Source organism: Nyctibius grandis, chromosome 1, assembly GCF_013368605.1.
Source record: "Nyctibius grandis isolate bNycGra1 chromosome 1, bNycGra1.pri, whole genome shotgun sequence".
Lineage (NCBI taxonomy): Eukaryota > Metazoa > Chordata > Aves > Nyctibiiformes > Nyctibiidae > Nyctibius > Nyctibius grandis.
In genome coordinates this window covers 14306311-14332773 of record NC_090658.1, presented here as the reverse complement: position 1 = coordinate 14332773, position 26463 = coordinate 14306311, and the positions used below count along the sequence as shown (strand labels likewise).

The 26463-nt window shown below is 39.7% G+C and overlaps 1 protein-coding gene across 1 annotated transcript; it reads left to right on the top strand.

Annotated features, from left to right (window-relative positions):
• The first annotated feature begins 1315 nt into the window (after positions 1 to 1315).
• On the top strand, positions 1316 to 26463 carry DZANK1 (double zinc ribbon and ankyrin repeat domains 1). Its single transcript, XM_068397232.1, has 20 exons — positions 1316 to 1424; positions 2120 to 2240; positions 4528 to 4645; positions 5012 to 5108; positions 5875 to 5999; positions 6557 to 6642; positions 7333 to 7450; positions 8409 to 8522; positions 11329 to 11421; positions 13360 to 13482; positions 14518 to 14682; positions 15317 to 15545; positions 18899 to 19002; positions 21114 to 21188; positions 22119 to 22215; positions 23424 to 23512; positions 24758 to 24838; positions 25409 to 25536; positions 25994 to 26068; positions 26301 to 26463. The coding sequence occupies exons 1-20, from the start codon at positions 1316 to 1318 to the stop codon at positions 26461 to 26463; spliced, it is 2310 nt and encodes a 769-aa protein (XP_068253333.1).

The following is a 26463-nucleotide window of genomic DNA, read 5'->3' as shown; positions in this document are numbered from 1 at the left end:
ACCATGGGACCGCATGGGGTGGGAAGGACTGTGGGACAGGATTGAGCGGGGTGGCCAGCTTGGTGCAGTGGGACCGAGTGGGGTGGCAGGGGCTGTACGGCAGGGATGGAGTGGGGTGGGGTGGGCTGTGCCATGAGGGGATGGGAAGCAAGGCCTGACCTGGCAGGGCACGGGCAGGCAGAGAAGGCTGGCAGGACGGTTTGTGTCTCACTGCTGATGGGCTTCCAGAGGGCTGAAACAGGGCACTGTGCTTTTGGTCCAGGTGTGCCAAGAGCAGGCGGGTCCTTGAGGAAAAATACTCTCTGCCCCCTCGTGTCAGGTAAAGATCTGATCCACCCATCGTTGTGTCTCCTGTGCCGCTGCATACAGCCCAAGAGAGTTTGGCTGAGAACTGCCCACGTTCCTTAACCGCTGTTTCGGGTAACCCAGCTGAAGAGATGGGCAGCTGCAGGCAGCACTGTGGCATCGTAGCCCCAGTGAGAGTGTGGACTAACGAACACCTCCCATGATGAATCATTACTGTCTGTGTTGATGAATAGCGTAAGAGACGTTTCTGGAGGATTGAAGGGTTGGTTACAAAACCAAATCCTTCTAGTGTAGACATGTTTCATGGCCCTGAGTATCAATTCCCAAGATCTGGAGTACATTTTTTTGTATTGTAGAATGTTATCGTATCCAAATGCAATTTTTCACTCTTGAATTGTGTGACATGATAATGACTATGTAAATCATGATAAATCATGTTTGGCACCTGTTTTATAGGTATATTCTTAATGCACGTGATAGCTCAGATAAGCTTTAGGAATAGCTGTCTTGCTTTAGTCCTTTTCAGGACATCTTGTATATACTCAGATGGCCACGACGAAACAAGAGGCTGGTTTTTCCTGCAGAGAAAATGACACCACATCTGCCATGATTAGGGTCGAGATACTTCGCTGTCACTCACTCTTACCACGTATCACTGATGTATGATGCTAAAGCTGTTTCACTTGAATACATGGAGATCAGACTTAAGCAAGGAAGGCCAAAGTGAAATGAAAGCAACAGTGCTCACCTCAAGCTTTGTTCGCAGTTCTGGAGGAGGAGAATAAGTTGGAAGTGTGATGGTCATTAGGATCCTGCTCCTTTTCAATGTGAAAATCATGCAAACATTAATGAGAAATAACAGTTTAAAGAATACGGTGTTCTCTCTTTTAAGAGAAACAAATGAAGACAAGGAATCACAATAAAAGTCTACTTCTCAATGCATTCTTCTGTTTAGAAAAATTATTGTCTGCTTTTTTGTTTTTCTTTTTTAAAGACACTGCTGAGAAAAATGACAGCTGGCTCTGTCTCAGTTCCTCAGATCATACCACTTCGAATCCCTCCTCCAGGGAAGCCTAAACATGAAATAGACACAAATACTCTCATAGAAATAAAATCAGGTAGGAATAAGAGCTTTGACTCTGTGTAAAACCTTTTCATATGTGTTCATATGAAACTTTTAGCCTCTATACTTTTGTTTGCATTTAATTATGATTTTTATGAGTGCCCACTTCCTTAAGGAACTTACAAAATTAATCAACATGTTTTGATACACCAAATATACTTGCACTTAATTTTATGCATTCAAACAATATTATTGCCATATGACTTATTTCATATATGTTAGCAGTCTTAATTGCTTCCAAGATCAAGCTCTTAAACTGTTGCATTTCACTTTGACTGCAAAACCAGTGCTTGAAAGTATCATGGGCCAGGCTCACCCCAAAGGTTTTCCTTACAATTTTTGAAATGCCACCTTTCACCATGGGAGACAATATCTTTTCTGTCATTAGAATGGACGAGCTGTTGCAATGTTTTCATACAAAACCATTGCACAGCTACTTCAAGAAGATAAATATTGCTTATAATGACATTGCGTTTCTTGAGTAACTAATTTTTCATGGGAAAACCAGTTTTGGTCCCGAACATTCAGTCATTTTTGGAACTGTTTTATTTTGTTTATGTGAGAAAAATCAAGCACAGTAGTGAGTATTTTGAAGTGGAGAGCTTGTTTTTCACAGTTGAATACAGTTTGGATAATTACCTTCTCTGTGTCTTTCAGATACACCTGAGGTCTCCATTTATTACACCTTAGATGGAAGTAAACCAGAACTCACCAAGAAACCTGGCTATGGAGAGCATAACACTTTTAAGTATAAGGGTCCTATCATATTACCACTTGGGAAAATAATGGTCAAGGCACTGGCAGTTACAAAGTAAGTATCCTGTTTTACTTTAGTCATAGAATCACAGAATCACAGAATGTTAGGGACTGAAAGGGACCTCGAAAGATCATCTAGTCCAATCCCCCTGCTGGAGCAGGATTGCCTAGACCATATCACACAGGAACGCGTCCAGGCGGGTTTTGAATGTCTCCAGAGAAGGAGACTCCACAACCTCTCTGGGCAGCCTGTTCCAGTGTTCGGTCACCCTCACCGTAAAGAAGTTTTTCCTCATATTTATGTGGAACCTCCTGTGTTCCAGCTTGCACCCATTGCCCCTTGTCCTGTCAAGGGATGTCACTGAGAAGAGCCTGGCTCCATCCTCATGACACTTGCCCTTTACATATTTATAAACATTAATGAGGTCACCCCTCAGTCTCCTCTTCTCCAAGCTAAAGAGATCCAGCTCCCTCAGCCTCTCCTCATAAGGGAGATGTTCCACCCCCTTAATCATCTTCGTGGCTCTGCGCTGGACTCTCTCTAGCAGTTCCCTGTCCTCCTTGAACTGAGGGGCCCAGAACTGGACACAATATTCCAGATGCGGCCTCACCAGGGCAGAGTAGAGGGGGAGGAGAACCTCTCTTGACCTACTAACCACACCCCTTCTTAATGCACCCCAGGATGCCATTGGCCTTCTTGGCCACAAGGGCACACTGCTGGCTCATGGTCATCCTGTTGTCCACTAGGACCCCCAGGTCCCTTTCCCCTACGCTGGTCTCCAACAGGTCTGCCTCCAACTTGTACTCATACATGGGGTTGTTCTTGCCCAGATGCAGGACTCTACACTTGCCCTTGTTATATTTCATTAAATTTCTCCCCGCCCAACTCTCCAGCCTGTCCAGGTCTCTCTGAATGGCTGCGCAGCCTTCCGGTGTGTCAGCCACTCCTCCCAGTTTTGTGTCATCAGCGAACTTGCTGACAGTGCACTCTATTCCCTCGTCCAAGTCATATTTTGGCAAGAGGCAGATATCCCAGTCATGGCTTGGAGCTGCGCTGTTCAAAGCACTCCGTACCTCGCAAATGAGAGACGCCCCTTTCCCCAGCCAGTTTGCAATCTAAATGGTCTTCATGGGTTGCATTGACTTCACTTTCGCATAATGCTTTTTATCCATTAAGTGTTTGTGCGGTTGAATTATCTCTCGGATGTTTACCTCCTGGGCTGTGGATGTAGGCCAATGATCTGCAGAGGCTGTGGGTGAGAAACTAATAACATATACTATACTTTGAGCTTATCCTTTTGAACGTGATCATAATGAATGCCAGAGGAACTAGCATGGCATTTTCTGGGGTCGTTCAGTGACTGAGCAGATTTATAGAAGCTGGCCTTCCCAGGAATCTGCTTAGTTTCTCCCGAAGGAGCACAGAATGCTAAACCTCACGGCTTAAGTACAATGTTGTATGCACAAGGGTAAAGTAAAAATACAATACATAAAAAGAAAACTGGATTTTGCTGTACAGCCACCGACTTTCTCCAGACTAACTTCATGCTTAGAGACGAAGAGAGGACACATGCATTCTCTGTCTGTACTCTGTTGTATTATCTTTTATTTCCAAGGGAGCAGAAACTTTCACTCCAGGTGGGGATTTGTGCTTGCTGTTCCCCACTGTTAGCACCTGCAGGTAGCCTTTGCTCATGTCTGCACTGGAGTAGAACAACCCAAACCTAGGCCTGTCTATATTTTCTGATATCACTACCTGGATTAACACTTGTTTCCGGTATGTTTTTATTAAGACATTTTCAGGTGGGCTAAATAGGTGCTCTAGAATGACAATAAATCCTAAATGAATGGTTTGGTCATTTACAGCCATTTTAATGTTACTGCTGTAATTTAAGAAATGGTAGAGCATGACAGTTGTTATATCAAATGAATAGGATGCTACCTGCTGCTTGGCTGGGAAAATGAATATGGTATAGTGAATGGAAGAAAAGTCTTGCTCTCCTCTATTTTATGCAATGCTGGCAAACAGTAGTTACCCCAGAAAGCAGATACAGGAGTACCAAGAGTTTTACATGTAAAAGATGTTGAGGGATTAAAATATTCATACATTTTATTGGTAACTTCTTAGTGTGCACATTTTAAACTGAAAGTAAATTTAAAAAAGAACAAAACAAGGCAGTAGTTTCTGTGAGTATTGCTCAGGATTATACTTATTAACTGAAATAATGACTCGCAAGCTTAGAAGAGAGGTACCAGCAAATGAGCCATGTTCATCAGTGATTTACTTTTTGCTGTACATGGGTTTTTGGCATGTATATAGCTTTATGAACATTGATTTTCAGGGACTGCAGGGAGAGTACAGTTGTAACAAAGGTATTTCTGGTAGAGTACAAGCAACCAAACATCCTCTTCTCTGTTGACGACAATGACAAGAATTTCCTAAAAGATATCGTCACACAGGCAAGTTTTAGCAAATTTAACTCCTTGTCTGAATATAAAATGTGGTATGTATGGTATTACTTGGAGATTAAACTTTGATTGCCTGTACTTTTTGTATATCTTATTTCCTCTGTTTGCCCATTTTGCTGCCTCAGTCCTTTTTATAATACTAAAATTTCAAGGAGACAATTTATTTTTCTTCTTCACTAGTCTTTCATTACCAGTTCAGGTCAAATATTTTAAAAATACACTTATCATTTAAGATTTTCAAATGCTTGCATTGAAAATAAGCATGTACTTTTAAAATCATAACAAATAAATATAGCAAGAGAGGATTAGAGCAAAACCAAATGTTTCATTTGGAATTGAAATGGAATTACTTTTTAGGAGAGGGAAGGTGGGATGTTTGCTACAAAACCAAAGAAGAATGGAGTGAATGTGGAAATCAAGCCTGCCTGGAGTGAAGCACCCCAAGATTTTCAAGGTATAGTATTAATTTATAAGACTGAAATAGACTTCTGTCCTAGCTGAAAATAGGCAGTGTAAGGTTTTCCTCTTGTATCACTGGTAAAATATGGATAATTTCAAAACCATCTCAGAAGACAGAACATCCTCCGGGAATTCCAGTTTCGATTGCTCAACACTGCAAATGGAGAACAAAAATTAACTTCTATACATATCACATTACCTCTTAAAACATATTAAAAAGTCATTCATTTCTGAGCAACATAACAAGGCCCAGTCTGTATTTCCCTTTGTGCCAGAAAATGCTGTTAAATTGATGGGACTGCAAATCCTTTACAGAGTTCTTTACTGATGTTTGCTTGCAGTAAGATTCCAAAATAAGTACACAAAGCAGAAATGAAAGCTTGACCCAGATTTTCTCTATAGATGAAGCCTGTTATTCCATGGTAACAGCAATGGGACTGTTTAAGAGTAGGGAATCACATTAATGTTTATTCATTAATTTATTCTTAGGAGCTGGGGTTTTTTTGAGCATGCAGGAAGTAAGAAAACCATAAATAGAGAAAAAAACAAAAGTAAGCTCTTTCAGAGAGCAATGAGGTTTCTTCTGGTTTAATTTCCTGTAATTCCATGCAGTTTTTTTGAACCCAAAATCTGGATGTCAAACACATTTTTAAATGTGCTAAGCTATTGGAATTTAAAATGAGAATATATAATATTCATGTTAAGATATATGTTAACTGCATGAAGTGAATGACAGTGGAATAACAGGATTGTAATTTTAGGCTTGGAAACAGAAAGAAAGACTGCTCACAGGTCCCTGCAAGGACCACAGCTCCTTGCCAGTCATTTGGAAACAACAGATTACAGAGAGGAATCCATCTCAGCACTACCAATAGAGTCGTTACAGGTAAGCAAAGGGGTGTTGAAGAAAACTGTAAAAGGCTGTCATCAGAACTAAGCTCTAAAAAAATAAAGATGTGAAGATTTGTGATCATTCTCATATAATCTCTCAGAAATTAAATGCCTTTGGCTGTATTACACAGTACAAATTTTAATTTACTGGTAGTGACACACTGGAATAGGAATGCCCAAAGCAGTACAGAGTTATCAGTAAGGCAAAGCAAATTAACAACGCCTGCATTCTTACTATTTGTCTTCTAATACATTACTGAATCTGCAATTAGCAAATAATTATTGCTGTAGGTCGGCAAGTTGATATTTAAAACTTAATATTCAGTAATACTGTCTTGGAAATAAGTAGCAAGACATTGATTTTTATTTTTATTGGAAGAAGCTGTGAGTCCTTAATGCAGCTAATGGGGGAATCAAGTGTAGTAGATATTCGTTAGAGCAACGCATTTCAGTGCAGTTTGTCTCAAATAACATCTTTAGCTGGTTTTGCTACTTTTATACGGATTTTGCAAATATTTGCTTACTAAGGCTAAGGAATTACCTTTATTTCAGTTTGCTAGTTCTTCTGCAGTGACTAGCCGGAAAAGCTTAGCAAGCACACAGGTGGCAAGGATCCAGAGGGAAACAGATTTCCTCAAGTAAGTGACTTCTGTTAACATATTTGTCCTTGGAAAGTAACTGAGCACTTGCCTTTGGCAACCAAGTTGATGATGCTGTGGAGCTCTAAAAATGAGGAAAGCAAAGACAGACACTGGCTCATAACTGCAGAATGTGATCTAGGTAGGGATTTGAATATTCTTTTTCTGACATATAATTTTATTTACATTTCACCATACACAGTTACCAACTATCTTATCATCCTTTAAAAAAAAATTCCTAACGCCTGTACGATCAGAGGAAAAGCTGTCTTTTCAAATTAGAGTACAGCCCTCACTGCTGTAGGTGAAAACTGCGCACTGGAATAGTCTCACAGAACATTAGTGCTTATCAATATTGAAAGGGTTATGTGATCTACATCAGTGGTTCCCCATGGTGCAGCAGTGAGGCCTGATACAGATTGCGTGTCAGGAGACTTGTTTACCTCACATGGTGAGGAAGAAAGTATGAAAATTCATAGCAGCCAGAGAGCTTTCTACCTTGCAAAGCTGTTTAGAGTTCAGAACCTCATATCATGGACGCTGGAGCATGGTCTGGTGGACCACCATAGCTTGAAAGCCACAACTGAGGAATCAGTGGCCTGATTCCTGTCACAACAGATTCCAGATTAATCATTATTGTGCAGCAGTACAATGTCAAAACAAGCTCAGCCAGTTTGCTCTCATTTTCAGATGTGCACACTGTTCTGCACCTCGCCTGTCTGACCCCTTGGCTCACTTCTGTCAGGAATGTGGGTCTCCTATCCCACCTGTGCCAGTACGTCGCTTCCCGCCCCCTGAAGGAGCGCAGGTCAGCAAAACATCATAGCAATCAACAAATCCTCTTTGGAGAAATCAGCTTCCTCAGCAAATTACACATTCAATGCTGGCAAAACCATCATTTAGTCGCACTGTCATTTGGGAAGCTCTGTTCCGATTGTTTTATTTTGTTCAATACCTTTAGCAGTGGACCCGATGTAATTCCTAAATGATGGGCAAAATTAACCATAGATTGCTTCAAGCGCCATATATTTTAATAAGGGTAACAATGAAAAAGTAAATTGAATGTTATTCACTTGTGCCAGGTAACATCAACAAATTCAGATTCCTCCTCATCATGCAACAACTACCGCATCTTCAGGACCTGCATAGGCATCTTATCCCAGTGCTAACTAGTGCAGTTAGTTAGTTAGTAACTAGTACCGATGTCATAGCTTAGAATATCCATCTAATATGCCTGAAACCTTAAATGGTGACATGTGTGGGCATCTGAAGATCACCAAGTTTTTACAGTGATGCCTTTAACTATCTTCTCTAAGCTCTTCCCAAGAGATAATAACCTGATCTAACAAGTCAGTGGTGAATTTTTTTTCCTGTATTATCAGGAAGGTTGTCTGGGGCAATGTTGTAGTTTCAAGTGATGACTGAGAATATTTAGTACCTCTTTAGATTAGGTTCATAATTAGGAGAATTTGAATTACCTGCACACATTTTATAACAGCATTTTAAATTTACTGAAAATTAACTTAGTACCTTTCTGGCATATATTTAGTAGTCAGTAAAGCATTTTCTTTCCAGTTGTCTTCATATTTTCTCAATAGCCTTTGATCTTTAAGGATCAATATTAGCATCTGTTGCTGTCAGTTGCTGTGTTTCCAGTGACTTTGTTGCTGATGTAGACTCTAACCAGGAAAATATTGAAAATCTCATGATAACCTTAATGATCTCATTACGGTCCTTAACATGCTGTGATGTGGCTTTTTCTTCAGAGGGCACCATGTCTTGAATGCAGACATCTTGTGCCAATGAATACACCCACTTGCATTGTATGTGAGTCACCGATAGCTCCACAGCTGCAGCCCCAAATCAACAACTGCGTAAAGGTACTTGAGAATAAATATAACAAAATAGCAGTTTACCTCCTGGCATGCATTTTACTAGCAGATGACTTCATTACAAATATTTTGATCCAACTTGGGTTTGTGTGATTATATTATGACAGCTTTAAGAGCTAGTAGGATTAAAAACACCTTGAATAGAAATAATCATTAAAGGTAAACCATGTAAGCCCAGGAAGGCATGCTGCAGAGTACCTGAGGTAGCAGTCTGAATGACAGGAATGCATGCACTTGTGTTCAGTAGAGAGATATTCTATGATTCTGTGATTGATGGCCTTAGTATTACTAAGCATTTTAAGTTTATTAAATATGTCGTTATTACTCTGCTTACCTCATTTGATTGTAAGTGCTTAGCACAGATGGGCTGGCAGGATTGAGGCAGCAGCTATATGCCCAAAACATTAGAGCACAGTCTTGATCAATGATCCAAAAGTGCTGGTGGTCTTAATTAGACAAAATTTACCCTGCAAAGTACTCCCTACCCAAGGGTGTGGGGACACAAGTAGGGGCCCTCCTCAATCCCCCCCCCAGTCAGGGGAAAGGGTGTGAGGAGGAGAGGACTGATACTGTATGTCCACAATTGGTTGCAGAGCTGGTGTCAGCAACAAGGTTTTGGTTTCTGCGATAGTGGGACCCTGTTTGAGGATCAACATCTTCTTAGGAGAGATGGGATCCACCTCACAGTGCAAAGGTATCTTTGCCAGAAGAGGAGCTGGGCTAGTAAGAAGGGTTTTAAACGAGAAACGACAGGGGAGGGAGGGTTACCAGCAGCTCCGTGAGGGAGTGATGGAGAGGGCTGACAAGCAAAGGGTCTTGGGTGATGTGGACAAAAGGGAACACTTAATCAACAAAACAGGGCTTAAGTGAGGTCGCCTCAAGCATTTGCATGTAAGCAAGGAGGTGTCTATAACGCAGCATGATGGGGAAACCCCCCCAGACCCTTTCTGTGAAATCAGCATGCTGAGGTCCCTCTCTGAAGCGCCTGTACACTAATGCAAGCAGTATGGGGAGTAATCTCAAGGAATTAGAGATCTGTGTGCAGTTGCAGTGCTGTGGTCTTGATGGGACCACAGAGACATGGAGGGATGGCTCGCATGACTGTAGGGGTGACATTGTAGTGGGTATCTGCTGAAGGCCACTTGACCAGTGAAGAACCAGAGGCCTTCTATAGACAGCTAGAAGTAGGCCCGCATTTGCAGGTCCTGGTCCTCATGGGGGACTTTAAGCACCTTGATATCTGCTGGAGAAACAATGCAGAAGGGCATAAGCAACCCAGAGGTTCCTGGAAAGCATTGATGACAACTGATATACAAATGATATACAAACTGATATACAAATGATAGAGGAGCCAGTAGCTCCTCATACTTACTCATACTTACAGAGAAGGAAGGGCTTCTTGGGAATATGAAGGTCAAAGACAGCCTTGGCTACAATGACCATGAGATGGTGGAGTTCAGGACCCTGAGAGGAAGGAGCAGGGTCAAAAAACAAGGTTACAGCCCTTGATTTCAGGAGAGCAGACTTTGGCCTCTACAGGGATCTGCTTCAAAAAATCTAATGATATCCTGGGCTGCATTTAGGAGGTGTGGTGCCAGCAGGTAAAGGGAGGTGATCCTTTTCCTCTACTCAGCACTACTGAGGCTGTATCTAGAGAACACTGTCCAGTTATGGGCTCCCCAGTACATGAGAGACATGGACATACTAGAGAGAGTCCAACAAAGAGCCTCTAAGATGGTTAAGGAACTGGAGCATCTGGAGAAAAGACTGAGAGAGCTGGGACTGTTTAGTCTAGGGAGGAGAAGTCTTGGGGGCATCTCATCAATATATATAAATATCTGAAGGGAGGGTGTAAAAAAGACAGAGCCAGGCTCTTTTCAGTGGTGCCCAGTGACAGGACCAGAGGCAATGGGCACAAACTGAAGCACAGGAGGTTCCCTCTGAACATCAGGAAACACTTTTTTACTGTGAGCGTGACGGAACACTGGCACAGGTTGCCTAGAGAGGTTGTGGAGCCTCCATCCTTTGGGATATTCAAAAGCCATCTCAACATGGTCCTGGGCAACCTGCTCTGGGTGGCCCTGCTTGAGCAGGGCAGGGTTGGACCTCCAGAGGTCCATTCCAACCTCAACCGTTGTATGGTTCTGTGATAATTGCAAGGGAACATTTTTGTAAAGAGAAGGATGCTGAAAGGAAACTATTGATTGAAGACTATCAGATAACAAAGGAGATATATAATCTGGGGCAGTTATCAGCTTGATATTAAAGTAGATTATAGACATTGGCCCAAATTTAATGTTTTATTACAACCTTCATGTAGGTCCAAAGACAAACCTGAACTAATTGGTGCCAACAATCAAAACATCAGACTCATTATTCTTAGCTCTGGTGGAAACTCACTTGTTGATAGTGACTGTGCTAAGATCTTTTAGGGCACACTCGTGGTATATTATTATTAATTTTCCTTACAGATACTGGACTGTCTGTTTTGTGTGAGTGCGATGACTAAGCAAACTGATGCTAATACATAAAAAGATCTGGAGGTATTGATGCTGGAACTCCTGAGGGAACTGTACTATAGTTTAAAAAAAATTGTCACCAAGATATGTCATTTGTGATGACCAGGCAATATGGCCAATTAAAGTCTGAAGCCCACAGCACAGACTTGAAGGATCTCTTCTATCTGCAGGGCTGAATAACCATAGCATATTTTGTAACAGCAAGTCATCTTCTTCATATTGTTGTTCACAGTTTTCAAATACCATGTGAAATATATTCTTTCTCTATTTAAAAGGGTAAAGTAATTTGTCAGGCGTGTGGCACAGGAAATCCTCTTCACCATAAACACTGTGTGACTTGCGAAAGCAAACTGCCTGAAATACAGACGGTAAGGCTTCTTGCATCAATCACACTAGTGTTAATCAAATCAAAGCATCACATTCTTTCTCTTTGGAAAACTGAAGTCATATCCCTGTGTGCCTATGTTACAAAAGCAGAGAATCCCTCCCCCATGCCATATTCAAGGCCAGTACTCCCACAGATGCGCCATGACAAATGTCCAGCTAAACTAAGTGCTTCATATACCTTCAAGTTTCTCCTGGGGAGGTCAGGATTGCAAATGCTGTTGTGAAAGCTCAGAAGGCTCTTAGAAAATGGGTAGTCTTGGCTCCAAGGGAGTCTTGTTTGTGTTCCGATTATTTTCAATTGCAATAGAAAAATTGAGTATATACATCAGGAAGATCATTCTCATTGATTCCAATTATTTTGTGAAAATAGAACATTCTTTTACATTATTTTTTTTATCTCCATTTACTGCATCCCCTACATGCATACAGCTACTATGCTTGTATTTGGCTGTGACTCTGCACAGAGGTGAGAAAAGCAACAATAAATGTTCCCCCTAAAATTGCTGTCTGTTTCAACTCCCCATTTAGCTTGCTCATTTGGTTCCTTAGAAGAATTTTACTTTCAATTCTGAAGAGAAAAGTCTTGTATGAAAACGTTATGGTACATTTCACTTCTCTAGGTTGCGATAAATGCAGAAATGAGAGAAGAATAATGATTTGTGAGTTAAAATCTTCTGATTATATGGCAACATCCTGAGTTCTAAAACTGTCAGTAGTGAGAGGCAAAGGTCTCTTGTCTCTAACAATCGCCACTGAGGTGTCATTTCAAAGTGAATTTCAGTAGGAATCTGTACTTACCTAGGATGAAAATAAGTTTAGCTGCTTCACTGAATGAAGATATTAATATGTAGCTGCATATGTAGTTAGGCATATGACTTGAATGGTGAGACCTGTAGTAGCTAAGAGAGGAAGTTAAATGCTTACTAAGAATTACTAATAGTAATCAGAAATTTTACTAACACTAGTGATTAATTAGTGATAACCAATGGCAATTCCTGAATAATAAGTAATAATGCTGATATTACTATTAATGACTATTATATAATTTAGACTTAGAACATATTTAGACTTGTGCTGTTGTAAATTTTATCTTCCAAACCCCCAAATTATATCATTCAAATTGCAATGCAGGCCACAGATGAAAGTATGGCTATTTTGTGTTTGCTTACTTGCTGTTGCGGTGTCTTTAATCAAAATAATTTTCCTTGAGTTCTGTTCCTTATCCGTATTCCTGACTTGCAGAGAAAATAATCTGCATAAGCCCTGAGGCAAAACCTAAAAAAACCGTTTCTTAAGATCTATTTGTCCTAACTAGGATCTATACTCAACCTCCAGAAGTTTCAGCTGAAAAGTCTGTTTTCTTTTGCATACCCATATAAGTTAATTGTAGTAGGAAAGCTAGGTAGTATATAACAACTGGTATGAGGTAAAAAAGTGCAAAAAAATATTTATGTAGCAAATACCAAACTGAGAGAAAACTAATTGTCTGAACAGACTCTGCCTGCCATAGTACTACAAAGAAAGGTACAAAGAAAAATAGCTGTTGTGTTGTGGATTTGAAAATAGAAGTTTATCAGCAGAGAAACCTCCTTCTTAACTTCGAGTGTAATTATACATGGAGCCGTATTAATAAATGCTCAGTGTAAAACGACACCATTGATAAGGAAATATTCTTTTTGCACTCAGTTCTGCTAAAAATATTTAAAATTAGTGCCACATTTTACTGTGGTTTCATAATGAAAAACTTACAGGTTAGCTCCAAGTCAGTCTGTTGCTTATTCTAAGTTGAAATAATTCTTTTAGGCTGAATATTACTTTATGATATCAAAGTAGCTTGCTTTCCACTTTCCCCTTATTTGGCTTGTGAACTTTTCTTCATAAGAAGTATTTTCTCCCTAATGCTTGTTTTGTTGTATTAGCCCATGTTTGGAGGAGACACGTCCCTGCCTTACCACAGCCAGCAAAGGAAGACAGTTTCGTGCTCAAAATGCAATCATGTTAACCAATGTGATGCCCGTTTCTGTGACTGGTGTGGAGCCAAGGCACGTGCTCTCAGTGTTTGTGTTGACAAATCTGTTTTTACTCATCTGTGACCTGCAGTAATTTCAAACTTCTCTTTGCAAAACTCTTGTCAGTTAGTACACAGCTTATTATTATCAAAATACTTGCTTAGAGCACATAGGATTATGTAAAGAAAAATGAAAGGCTTAGATGACATTCTGACCCCACATCAGTCAGTGACTTAAGGGTTTAGAGATGTAAACAAATTACCTACCGTGGGTCAATGAGCATCAGCTCATTGCACCAGTTGAGATGCAATAGCCGTGCACTCTGCCAAAGTAACTTATCCAACAAAGATTTAAGTATAGGATAACCTAATGCAAGTTTTCCCATATCTGCTCTGGGCTATGATCATCTGTATAGGCAATTACCAGAGATGAGATGATGCATGCAATTTTTTTGGCTGTAGGCCTCATTAACTTCAGTAAAGACAAGTATTTAACTGCTGCTCAGTAGAGCTTGTGCATGGTAGTCAATGTAAACAATTTCTCCTGGCATGTATTTTTATAGGTATAGTGTTTCAATCTAAGATCACACTCAAGGAGAATTTTTTTTTCTGCGAGCTGAGTCTACATAAAATTAGAAACACTCTCCTACATACATACATAACCATTGGTCCTGTACTGTACTGGGGACTTGGGGTGGTGGGAGTTGTGTTAGAATTGAACTGGAAATAATTGCAGTCAACATTCACTATCAGAGCACCAGACTAATTACAGGGCTTTGCAAAAGAAAAGACGTATTTTTGAAAGTGTATGTTAAAAAAATAACATACCATAATGCTACATCTGTCTGAAAAAAATGTTGCCTCCATAGCATAGTGCTGAGGTAGCTGAAGATTTACTGTCTTGCATCTGTCAGTGTGTTAACAGTCTGGTATCCTAGTTAGTATTTCTAATCTAATAGCTTTAGGTAGTGCTACTTTACTTCCTTTTAATTCATGCCACTGCTTTTATCATTCCTGAACCATGCACCATATGTTTTGGTAGTGACAGGTGTTTCATTGAACTTTCCAGCCTGGACCTCCTCCATCCTACTTTACTTGTTTCAAGTGTGGTACAAGCAACCGTCCATACGCTCGCTTCTGTGGGTCCTGTGGTGTTTACATAGAGCCCCCATCAAGGGTGGGTTCTCAGAATGGCATTCTCATGGATGCTGGGGACTCGCTGGGGTTTTCTGAGGTAAGACACACAGTATTACAAAGCCCAGCTTGAACACAGCTAAAAGGCTGACCCACTGCGGGTATAGATCAGCACAACTCCGTTCATTTCCTCTTTGAGACAATGTCGTGGCCTGTGAGCATGCCGAGGGCAAAACTGAGGATATGTTTATTCTGAGAAATGCTTTCTGCCAAGAAGTAGCCTTAGCCAAAGGCCTTAATCCAGCCTTATTCTAAATAGGAAAGTGAGAAACAATCATCTTTTCAAAAGTTGTAGCTCTTTAAGTACATCTTATTGTGAATTATTTGTGTCCTGCTGATACAAGGTATTCTTTCATGCATATGTATCAGTGCTTTGAAAACTCTGTTTTAAGAAAGACCATAATACTTAGCAAGGCCAGCTGTTCTCCTACAAAAGCATATATATCATTCTGCTCACAATCATGAGCAGTTTTGCTTTTGCTTGAATATTTGTGATAAGTTGCTTCATTATCACAGACTGGTAATTAAAATCAAGAATTGTTACTGATTCTTCCTGCCAGCTTTTTCATTTCTTTCCAATTTTGTATACTGTTCTACTTAATTTCTGCTTGTAAGCCATTTTATTATATCTAATTATATTACTTACACTTTTCCTTCGCCTCCACTCCCCACAGGCTAAACGATTTCAAGCTCAAGTTGCCTGGCAGCCTCTTCCTATTTCCTTGCCCAAACCAAGGGCAGAACTAAAAGAAAGACTAGATAAAGGAACCCAAACCATTGGACTTTTTTACCCATCTAGCAAGCTGTTGGAAAAGAAGGAGCTTGAGCTGATTTCAGAAAAAGAAAAGCTGGAAAAGATGAGTGATCATAAGCCTCTCCTGACAGCCATTAGTCCTGGAAAAGGTTAGGAGTTTTGATTTTACGTTTTCTAAACAAAGCTGCAATCTATGACCTTGCTTTTTCTTGAAAAGACTATAGTCTATGGAATGTGGCATCAGTAGGACACTGATTTACCTCTTTACAAGTCTGTCTTCCCACCAGTCACTTGTAAATGCAGTGCGTTAGTATTCAATCACTGATCTCCATCAATAGCTAAAAGAAAGCCTATCAGCAATATCAAAATTATGGTTACTGACCCCTGTGCAGCCTTACTAATTTGCTAGTAGTTTGATTTCCTCAGATGCTACAAGATAAGGGGCAGGTGTCATATTTTTAATTGGAAACCACTGAAAAACCACCCCACCTCCCAACACCCTCCCCACCGCCCGCAACATGAAGTTCAGTTAGAACTGTGATAGCACCTGCTGGGAGTATTGTTAAACAGAAATCTGAGACAAAGGGGATCACAGCTCTTCAAAAATATGATGAGGCTTGTCTACGAGAAGAACTTATTTGAAGCACTGTTGTGGAATAAATTATAGAAGTTTTGGAAGCAAAGGAAACTAGAGAAAGGGATTTTTAATAGGATTACAAAAAATAGGGTTGATTGATAGAAACCTTGAGAGCTCTTGTAGGCCACATTTTCCAGCTCCACAAAGTTATCAGTACCTCTATATTGCTCATTGCAGAGACCATCCATGCATAGACTACTGTATTGGTACTGTAAATGATTTTGTTTCACAGTTCCTGGTTTGGTCAGTTAGTTCTTTGTGGAATCACTTGACTGCTGTCATTAAAAAGATTGCAATTTTTAGAGGTTTTAGTTTTACTATCCTGGGAAAACTCCGTCAGTTTCCAGATCCCAAACCCTTGAAGTCAGTCCATCAGTATTAATTAGGGACCTAATAGATGGCCCAATTTGCAAATTGTCTTTAATCTCACAGGACAGTCCAGCTGTGCAGTCCAGAAAATAAGTAAATTTTAAATCACTACAGCATCAAACCATGGTTACTTTTTTTGATCTCCTTTCCCCTCTCTAGCTCTTTTCTGCAATCAGAGGGTCAACCCTCAGGCCGTTATCGAAGTTGTTTATCTATGGGGTAGAAAAAGTCGCTAATGAATGTTAGAATTTCCTGGTTTGACTCTGTGTATAAAGATCCGGATGATGCACTTTTATTTTTAAAATTATCACTAGGGAAATCTGTTTTCCTGCTCCTTTGCTCTTAAATGTGGCGTGTTCTCTTAGACATCACTGTAGGAAATACAGCACTTGACTCAACATGTCAGGGAGCTTAATTTAGTCAGAGATAATAAAGAATTGGTCTGGAATATTGCTGAGAAAAAAAAAAAAGTAACACTGAACATTCATATGTCTCTCTCAGAAGTACAGCTCTTGACTTGTGATTGAGAACTCCATTCACTGGGAAAGGTTGGGAAGAAATTCTGAACTGCTTTTGAACTACATTAATTTTTATCCATTTAGCAGAGGTAACTTTGTTGAAGCTGCACTGTGTAATGTCTTCTCCTTTAGACCCTGTGAAGGACTGAGGAACATATTTCATTCTATAAATTAAAAAATGTCTGTTAGAGTCAAGTCTTTCATGCTCCTTGATGCTGAGCTGTATATATGGCTTGAAACTACATGTATTAACAGGACCATACGCTATCACCCAGGAAAATCTTGTTTATATATGCCAAATATGTCCATTATTTCTTCAATTCAAATAGTATCAGACATTTGATATTAAAGTTTTTAAATACAAGTGATTAAGTAAGTTGTGGGGTTTTTTTTAATTTCTTGACCTATCAGCCATTAACTGACCTTATTTCTTTTGTGAAGATCAAAAAAAAACCAGTTAGGACAGGGGGAAATAACAACAGAACAAAAACACGAATCCTCTGATGTGTACTGGATTTCTTTTTTTGCTGTACTTTCAGTCTGTTTTGAACAGCAGCCAAGTCATTTACCAGGTAAATTTTACAAAGAAGCCTCCCCTTTTCTACTGTAACAAACAGTAAATCAGCATGATATAGGTGTAATCAACTATTGACAGCATGAATTCATATATTCCATCAGTGCTGCCAAAAATCCTTTTAGATGTACTAAAACATCAAACACGCAAGAATATGTTCCCAGCCATCTGGATTTTTTGAAATAAAATCTGGGGATCTAGGCTACTTATGAACCAGTTTATTGCTAACAATACAGACTTCTCTGGAGGGATCACTCACCAAGTAGTAGTCTAGCTTAGATTTTTTAATTACTATTTTCAACTTGTATTAGTTTTTGCCTGTAAGATCATAGCAGGGAACAATTTATGTTGCTCTGTGGGTCCTTCTTTTTATATTCCTTTAAAGCTGCCTACAAATAAGACTTGCTGTTTTAGTTTGTCATAGTTTCTAGTAGTTTGATCTTGGAAGAGTCCTCCAAGCACAAAAATCCTTGTGCACTTGCCTTTTCTTGTAAAAGTCAGAGCAGCACTTTTCTTCTGACTTGGCTTCTCTTCACTGTTTTGAGCTTCATTTAACATGAAGGGAAGGATAAGGTCAGAGCAACTCCATTGTGTAAGTTAAACAAGGTTACCAAGCCTACACAATTTATTTACAACAAAATAAATCATACTCTGTACTTTCCATAAGTATGTCCCAAAATCAAATTAGCCAGATCCTGATAACAATCACTTAAGAATGAGAACCAGTCCTTTTGTTTCTTTCTCTGATGAAAACAGAACATTGCTTCGGAAATACTTGGAAATACTGCAAGAACTCTAAATGGCTTAAGATGAGTTTTGAATCCAGGCACATTCAGCCCTCCATCTTTCATGTCCTGTACCAGCATAAAGGAATGCTGACTCTCTCCCAGAGATCCTGACAGGCAGAAGAGCAGGAATGCTTAAGCTTCTAATGTGCTCTCCCATATCTAATTGAAAGGCATTTATTTGGGGAATAATTTACACAGACCAGAATGCTGTATAGGTTGAGTTATTATGTCTGCAGTTTTCAGATTTGGCTTATTGTTACCTGTCAGTCATCAGCTGAAAACCAGTTCAATAATGCACAACTGCTTAGTTGTAATATTGTACTATTTTTTAATGATCTGGAGTAGCATGAGATTCTCCTTTACACAGGACCAGTTTTGATTCCAAAGGACAATTCTGAGACATGTTTTGTTGTGAATAGAGGTGCCTTAAGAATGAATTATAACCTACGGATAAGAAAGTATTTCACCTTTTTTTAGGGTATAACTTGCTTCTCCTTCAATTTTTTTTTTTGTCCCAGTGAAAATTTGCTGTCTTTTAAATCATCCATCACATGAGTAGAAGAAATGTTAATCACAATTTCAGGGACTTTTCTCCTGCTTAACTTTCTCTGATCAGGTTACTGGAGAAAACAGCTGGATCATATCTGTGCTCACCTTAGAAGCTATGCTCAGAACAACCTTGAATTCAGAGCACTGATTGGAGAACCTCGAATGGGAAAGGTAGGAAGGAGCTTGTAATATCTTCCTATGCAGCCTCATGAAAAGATTATTGTGGCTGCTAGATAAATACTGGAAAAATAAATGTCTCCCTTTTCTTTATACCTTGACCTATTTCTGCGTGTGATTTGTTTTATTTTGCTGTTCCATTTTTTGCTCAGTCTTTTAATGAGGATTTTTTTTCTGATTTTCTGTGGCAGTCTCTATTCTTACCTCACAGCTACAAGAGAAGTGGTAGAAGCCAGAAAGCCCATGCTCAGCGGCTTTTATAGGATGCCACAGCAGGCAATCAAGAAAAAGAAGAGATCACTGACATATATGTAGTTGGTCAGTTAAATAAGCCCTGCTAGAAATGGGATGTAATGCTATGCTTGCTTGTGCTCCGGGCTGGATTATACCAGCAGATAGCAGGAATTCTCTTTGGCTACACAGTCAACTCCCAGTATAAACTATGCCAGTATTATAGGAACAGGGTGTTGCTTTTCTTACTGGAGATGTAGTCTTCAGGATGTCACCAAACTGCATTAAAATGATTAAAGGGGTGATAGCAAGAAGGTGGAGACTGGAGGTTCCTCCTAAAGAGTCCTAGAAGGTAGGGCTGGTATGACTGAGAGATCATTTGGTCCCTGTCCTGAGGGAGGATCAACTCTGCCTAAACTGTTCCTGACAGATGTTTGTCTTGAAGCTTTTCAAACTCACCAACAATGGAGATTTCACAATTGCCCCAGGCAGTCCATTTCTGCGCTCAATTATCCTTGCTGTTCAGCTGCAGTACTGTATTGCTTGCTTTGGCAGCCCTGCTGGGTTAAGGAGTTGCATACTCTCACACTGCTTCCTAGGTGCTGCCAGCACAACTGCTTGTGGCAATGTCCTGTTTATGGGATCAGTGACTGACCCAGGCTAAAAATAGCTCTGGAGGGAAAAAAGGGGCATCACTGCTAGTACAAAATAGGTTGGCAGTGAGCAGTGGAAGTGGGACGCAGGCAGAAGTAGGGTTGAGAACTCCTTGAACTGGCAGAGCTACTGGGAAGCTTTTTCCTGGTGTCTGACCTAAGTCTCCCATGTTATCGTTCAAACTCACTGTTTCTTAGCCTGTCCTGACTCCTGTGACACACCAGGCAACAAAATCCAATTTTAGCACATAGAAACAACTACAGCAAATTTCGTGAATACTGGGGTTCAGATATCTAATTGTCATTTGGCAGATGACACTTTTGGAAGGTATGACACTCCATCAGATACTTTGCGTCTGAATTCTATACCCATTGAGACCTATTGGGTCCACCACCATGTTCAGAAGCTGTAGTACAAGTATAAATATAAAAGATAACTGCTTGGTGGAGATGGAAGTATAGGTCCACTGCAACTTTTTTCCTTTGCTAGAGGATTCAAAAGGATATGCCTGAAAAATATTAAATTGCCTAGAGAAGGCTATTCCTGCTGCTTCTTGGCCTTTTGCATCCTATTGTCTTGAAACCACTACCCCAAAAGTAACAAAAGTAATCCAAAGTAGATATTAACTATCTGGGTTTAATGCTGCTTTTTCAGTTTTCATGCAGATTAGAAATATAATCAACCTTGCCTCAAAATTCTCAACCTGCTGCAATAGAACCTTGTCAGCTTCATTCCTCTTCTTTATAATCCCCTGTGTGCTTATTTATGTATAACTTCCATAATCTTCTTGCCAGCAGTACTGTCTCAATGAAATGATATAGAGAGTTGCCCACGTTTTACTACAGACTCTGCTTCCACAGACTGGTACAATTGAAGCAGCAACCAGTTCTCCTGGAGTAGGGAGTCCTAAGGACAACACAGACTTTCGTGCAGCTGCAAAATCTGGGTGGAGAATGACTGAACTTTCATGAAACATAGTGTTATTACATCTTTTGCATTCATTTGGCATTTCCATCATTCTGATATTTACAGTTACACAAAATACCACCTGCCCCTTGCTCAGTTAGATGGCAAGTGTTGGTACAATATCACAAGTAGGCCAAGGTCACATGTGATTTTGTGTATTGGCTCCATAATAAACATCATCAGCAAGACTTATTCCTAAAACTATTTCTGTGTACTTTTTCTAAGAGATACTAACGGTTGCTCTTTTCCTCTAGATTAATTCTGCTACCGTCCATGAGGAAGACTATGAAGTCACTATTACACTGAATTACTCTCTTGCTATTAACAAGGTCAGTTTGGGGGATGAAGCCTGTTGTTAGGCAGCTGGTCTAAAGCTGTCGCTAGACCAGTCAGTGTAACGATGATTTATTTTAAATTCAGGTCTAAACAAGAAATTCTTTTGTTCAGAGGGTGTTAACTCATCACTTCAGAGAAAGGAATCTTTTTCTTTTTCTGTTGGAGATGGCTGAACAGGTACCTTTATCTGATTAAGCCAGACTTCATGGTTATGTTGCTATCATCTTGCATTTCATTAGTTTGCTATTAATATTAACATTCTTCAAACAACAGCTGATGCTGTTTGATCATTCTAACACCCCTTAGCTCCTGATCTTAGAGCCTCCTTTTCTTCAGTCTGCATATTGTACTCTTAAGAAACAAGCTTAGTAATTTTCAATAGTTTGGAGATAACGTTTGCCAGAGCTGTTAATCGTATTCAAACACTCAAAATCCCTACCTCCAGAATTACCATGTTCCAAAAACCACCCACGTATTCATTACCAGCTTTCCAAAGATGAAAACCCACCATTTCAAAGATCCAAAATTCAAACTGTATCTCTTGTGTAGAATCTTTAAAAGCTTACCTTGCCAAGTGGTGCCTGAAAAGGTGTATCACATCATTTCATAAGTGAGGAGTTAATCAGATCTCTCAAGTGGTAGACACTTTCATTTGGATGAGCATCTTCATTTCATTAAGTGAGGCTGTGTCACTTTTTTCTTTTTTTAATCAAAACAAATGCCTAACACAAGGTTTAGAAAAAAATGCTACATTATTTTTCCTCAAAACAGAGTTCAATTACATATAATTTGTCTTGTTCTAATTTGAGACTATTAAAAGCCTATATATTTTTTCATATGCAACACCACTGTTTTGTGCTGCTAAGATTATTACAGCATTACATGATAATCTGATTAACTGCCTGTATTTGATGATTCTACAGGATATTCATACTAACAAACCAGTGAAGTTCAGCAGTCATTACCTGAATACTGTAACAGAAATCAGAGGTGGACAGGACAGCGGTCAGACAAGTTTTGGTGAGTTTTTTTCCCGCCCTGTCTTTATGATAGACCATAAATATAGTAGTCAGGAATACAGAAGTAGTGCTTGGAAGGTTAGACACTGAGATAGGCAAATGAATATATTGGCACATTCTACACATACTTAAGTTGATCTTTAAGTCTCAAAATGTGGCTGAGTTGAAATTTAAGCAACGTACAGACTCTGTCTAAAGCTTATGGGAATGCTTCATCCCTAGATGAAGCTGGAGAGGCCAGTAAACTGCTGCCACAGCTCATAGCTGTGTCTTTATTATAGCGATAAAACCTCAGATGCTTTGCATATTCTTTTACAATAGGAGCTACAAATGTCAATATAATCTCTACTTTTGAGCTGTGACAGGGACTTCAGCTTTGGCACATTTGGCAAAGATAAGAAATGATGAAATACATTAATTCTAGACCTAGTTTTCACAGATGCTTAACTTGCATCTCCCATTGGTGTCAGTAACAGCTCAGCATTTCAGGTATCTCATAGTGGACTGAGGTTTTCATTCAATTAACTAGCTGTAAAGTCAGCATTAGAATTCAGAAATTCCTATAGTATAATTTGACATACTTCAATTCACTTAAAAGTTTCAGCCAGTTTGTGCTTCTAATCTGAGACTTGGCAAGTGGCAGCCACAGCACTAGGAGTTGGTTTCCTGGAGTGTCAATAATGTGACTGTGATTCTGGGTACTCCAGTACACCAGCTCAAAGGGTCCCCACATGCTGTGTAATTTCCTTATCAACCCTCTTGCACATTGGTAGACTACATCTCTTAAAAATAATGGACATATATATCTGCTCAAGATCCTCTAGTCTTGTTCTTAAGTATTCAGGAACTAAACAGCATTGAATACTGTAAGGTTTTGGTCAAAACAATTACTGAATTCGAGTCAAGACTGTTGAATAACTGCAGCTAGTTAAAAAAACATTCAAACCCCCCAAACTCCACATTTCATTGAATCTTCATTTCAAAATAGCAAGTTTTTAAGTCTGCCTGAGTGTAAACCTTTTGTTAAAACCAGTCTGATCTGCAACAAATATTTCATCATTTTCTCTTGCAGAAAACTGATAAATATTGCTTTCATTTTAACACAAAATAAAATATTCTTTTGGACAAATTATTTCCGGATCTCTCCCCCAAGTTCTTGTTAAGATACTGACTTTGCTTTGAGTTAACACTTGTTTTCCTTTCTGGTAGGCAAAGATTATCATAATCTTTTCCATTCAAGAGGCAAAATAAAAAGAACAAAGTCAAGAACACTTACAGAAAAAGAAGATAAGCTCCCCGTACGTATCTTCTGCCAGTACAGGAAAAATTACCTATAGAGCAGCACTATCATGAAGGAGGGCATCCAAGGTTAAAAACAGAAAGCTTTTAATACTGACTGGGGTGCTGGGGAAGAAAGGGGACAAAAGTCCAACTTAATGTAAAACTTGAAAATTGGTAGCTGACATTTATTACAGAACTGGAAATAACCACACTTTGTTCCTAGTAAGAGCTTAATTAGATAGTTGCTTTCATTTTTGGACTCATTCTGTTTTACTGACATAGCACTAGGCCTAAAGACTGTTGCAGACTGATTTGGTTACAGGTTTTTCTCAGAAGCAACATCAGATGGAGGCGTTATTGTCTTCCCTTGACCCTTACTACCTTGTTTGACTCCATAAGACATACCCTTGGCTGTGCTAGAACTGCTGTTCACACAGTCAGACTGTGAACTAGACAGGCAAAGATGATCTACACAACAAGCTTTTAAGTCAACTCAGTTTTCCCATAAAGCTGAGATGTCAGCACAACTGAGGGCTAGCTTAATGCAAAAGCAAAGCCTGACTTCCACCAGAGAAATATCCTGGAAGCACTGCTGACTAAATGGATCATTGGTAATAGCACTGAAAACTTCAAAAGGGAAATGTGCATTAGTCTCATGTTGGATCACTTAGCCAACTCAACGGGTAGGAGAGCTTTGTGATACGAGTCCAGAGATAAAAGTGCTTGGTCAAATGATTGGGCTTTCGAAAGGGGATAGGAATGAGGTGGAAAAGTGGGAAGAAATAAAAGGAAAAGGTGTTTAGGTTTGTTGGTTGGTTTGTTTCAAGAGTCAGTTATCAAACTTCTGTGAGGCAAAACATTAATTGTCTAAATAAAATAGTTCCACAAGTTTTGGAAGCTTCAAACTTTAATTCTATAGCAAAGAACTTGTGCCCATGTTTACTGTGGTGAACAGATCTTTGTACAGTCCTGGAGAGCTGCATTGGTGTAAAGCTAGTCACTTGCAGACACGTTTGCTGGATCAAGAACTCAGTAGCGAGATATCCACCTGGGTTATCCAACACTTGTTCAGATTCAGAAAGAAATTCCCACAGAAGGTTCATGAGTTAGTAATGCTGAGGCTAAGCTACATTGCCTTCTTCCCTCAGCTACGTTCATGCCACTGTGTGCATTTTCCACCTTTACTCAAAGGCAGAAGATGGCCCACCTACTTGTATTTTCATTATGTGAAAGGTTACTGGCTGTTTTCTGTCTTTCTGCAGCCAGAGTCCAGACAACTACTGGATGAATTGGGTCCAAATGGCAAAGGAAGAATCACCTTGGTAGAACAATTGCTCAGTAAAGTAAGTTACTGCTTGCTGAAGTTTCCCTTTCCAACTCTTTGACCATTTACTGCATGAATATTAGTCTGGTATGCGACTTCAACTTCATGCTTAGGAGGCAACGTCCTTGTAATACAATTGTCTTCAGGTTGAAAGAGCATTTTGGAGAAGAAACAGCTTGTTTTACATTTATATATGTTCTCCCCAGATTTCTGTTTGGCTAGTGTGTAAGCATCCTCCTCTGGGTTTCTCAAGACCATATAGAAAGAAAAATACATTTATTTTATAGTTTTGGGTCAAGTCCTCTGTATAGCAAAAGAAATCATAACCTCTACCTTTTTGCTGTGTAGGTGCACCCTGACTGTGAAATCTAGCTTGACTGCCCTTGTTATACACATTTACTCTAGTTTTGAGTTAGGACAAACATTTTCAGAAAAAAAAATTAAGAATCAATACCACAATTTGAACATTTCTCTGTCTTGAGCACAAAGACCATTTGCCAACTTAAACTGGCAGAATATTAAAGCAAGGTGGAAGCTGAAGAACCTTTATGGCTTTAACAGCTCACCTTCCCTCTCCTGTGCGTTCTAGGGAGCTGACCCAAACTGCATCAGCGACGAGGACCGACCTGCGCTCACAGTTGCTGTTCTTAACAAGCATGCAGAAGCAATCTCCCTTCTCGTGCAGAAAGGTGCCGATATTGACGAGCAGTCAGGACTGTAAGTGAGCACTGATTCTCTGCCTCCGGTCTTTTGAAGTTTTACCAAAAAAGTACTTGTGCTCCAGTTTCAGAGAGGATTAACCTCCCACCCCTCCTCCAAAAATCTGTAGTCAAGCAGCTACTTTCAAAGACAAATTTAAACAAAAAACAAACCTGCAAATGAGCAAAGATAAAGTATTCACAGTACTTCTTTCAGTTGCCAGCTTTGAAGATTTCTCATAATTTGTTAGAAAAGCTGCTGTTCTATTCAGTTGCGTCTCCCATCCACTTCAACTTAACAGAATAAATCACCCTAAAGCCTACTCAAAAAAAAAAAAAAAAAAAAAAATCACTGACTCCTAGTGTATTCTATATCTTCCTATTCATTTGCCTTAGTTTAATTTGCTAGACCATTTCTCCACATACCGGGACAGTTTCCTTAGGTAGTAAGTACATTGCTCATTCCTCCCATGCAGGCACAACAACACAGCTCTCCATGAGGCAGTTCTGCTTGGATCAGAGGGAGAGGAGTGCATCCGAGTCCTGTTACAGTAAGTACTGCAGCTGGGCCTCTAGCTCAGCTACAGGCTACCCACAGCCTACCTGCACAGCAATACTGAAGGGCCAGAGCCTAGCCGAGGCTCATCACTTTTATCTCACAGTTGTGTGCGTGCAGGAAGAGGCATCCAGAAATTCCATCAACATTTACCTACGAACCACTTTACTAATTCCAGTAACTTGAAATGAATTTAAGTAGCTTAAAACAATGTTCTTTATTTACAGCTGCAATGCAAGCATAAAAAAGAAGAATGCGAAAGGGCAATCAGCATATGATTTGGCTGTTACAACTGGAAATAATGAAGCTATTTCATTGTTTGCAAGTAAGCTTGGACAGGGAATGTTGGACAAACTTATGAAACCCAGCATTGGCCTCGTCAGTGTGTGA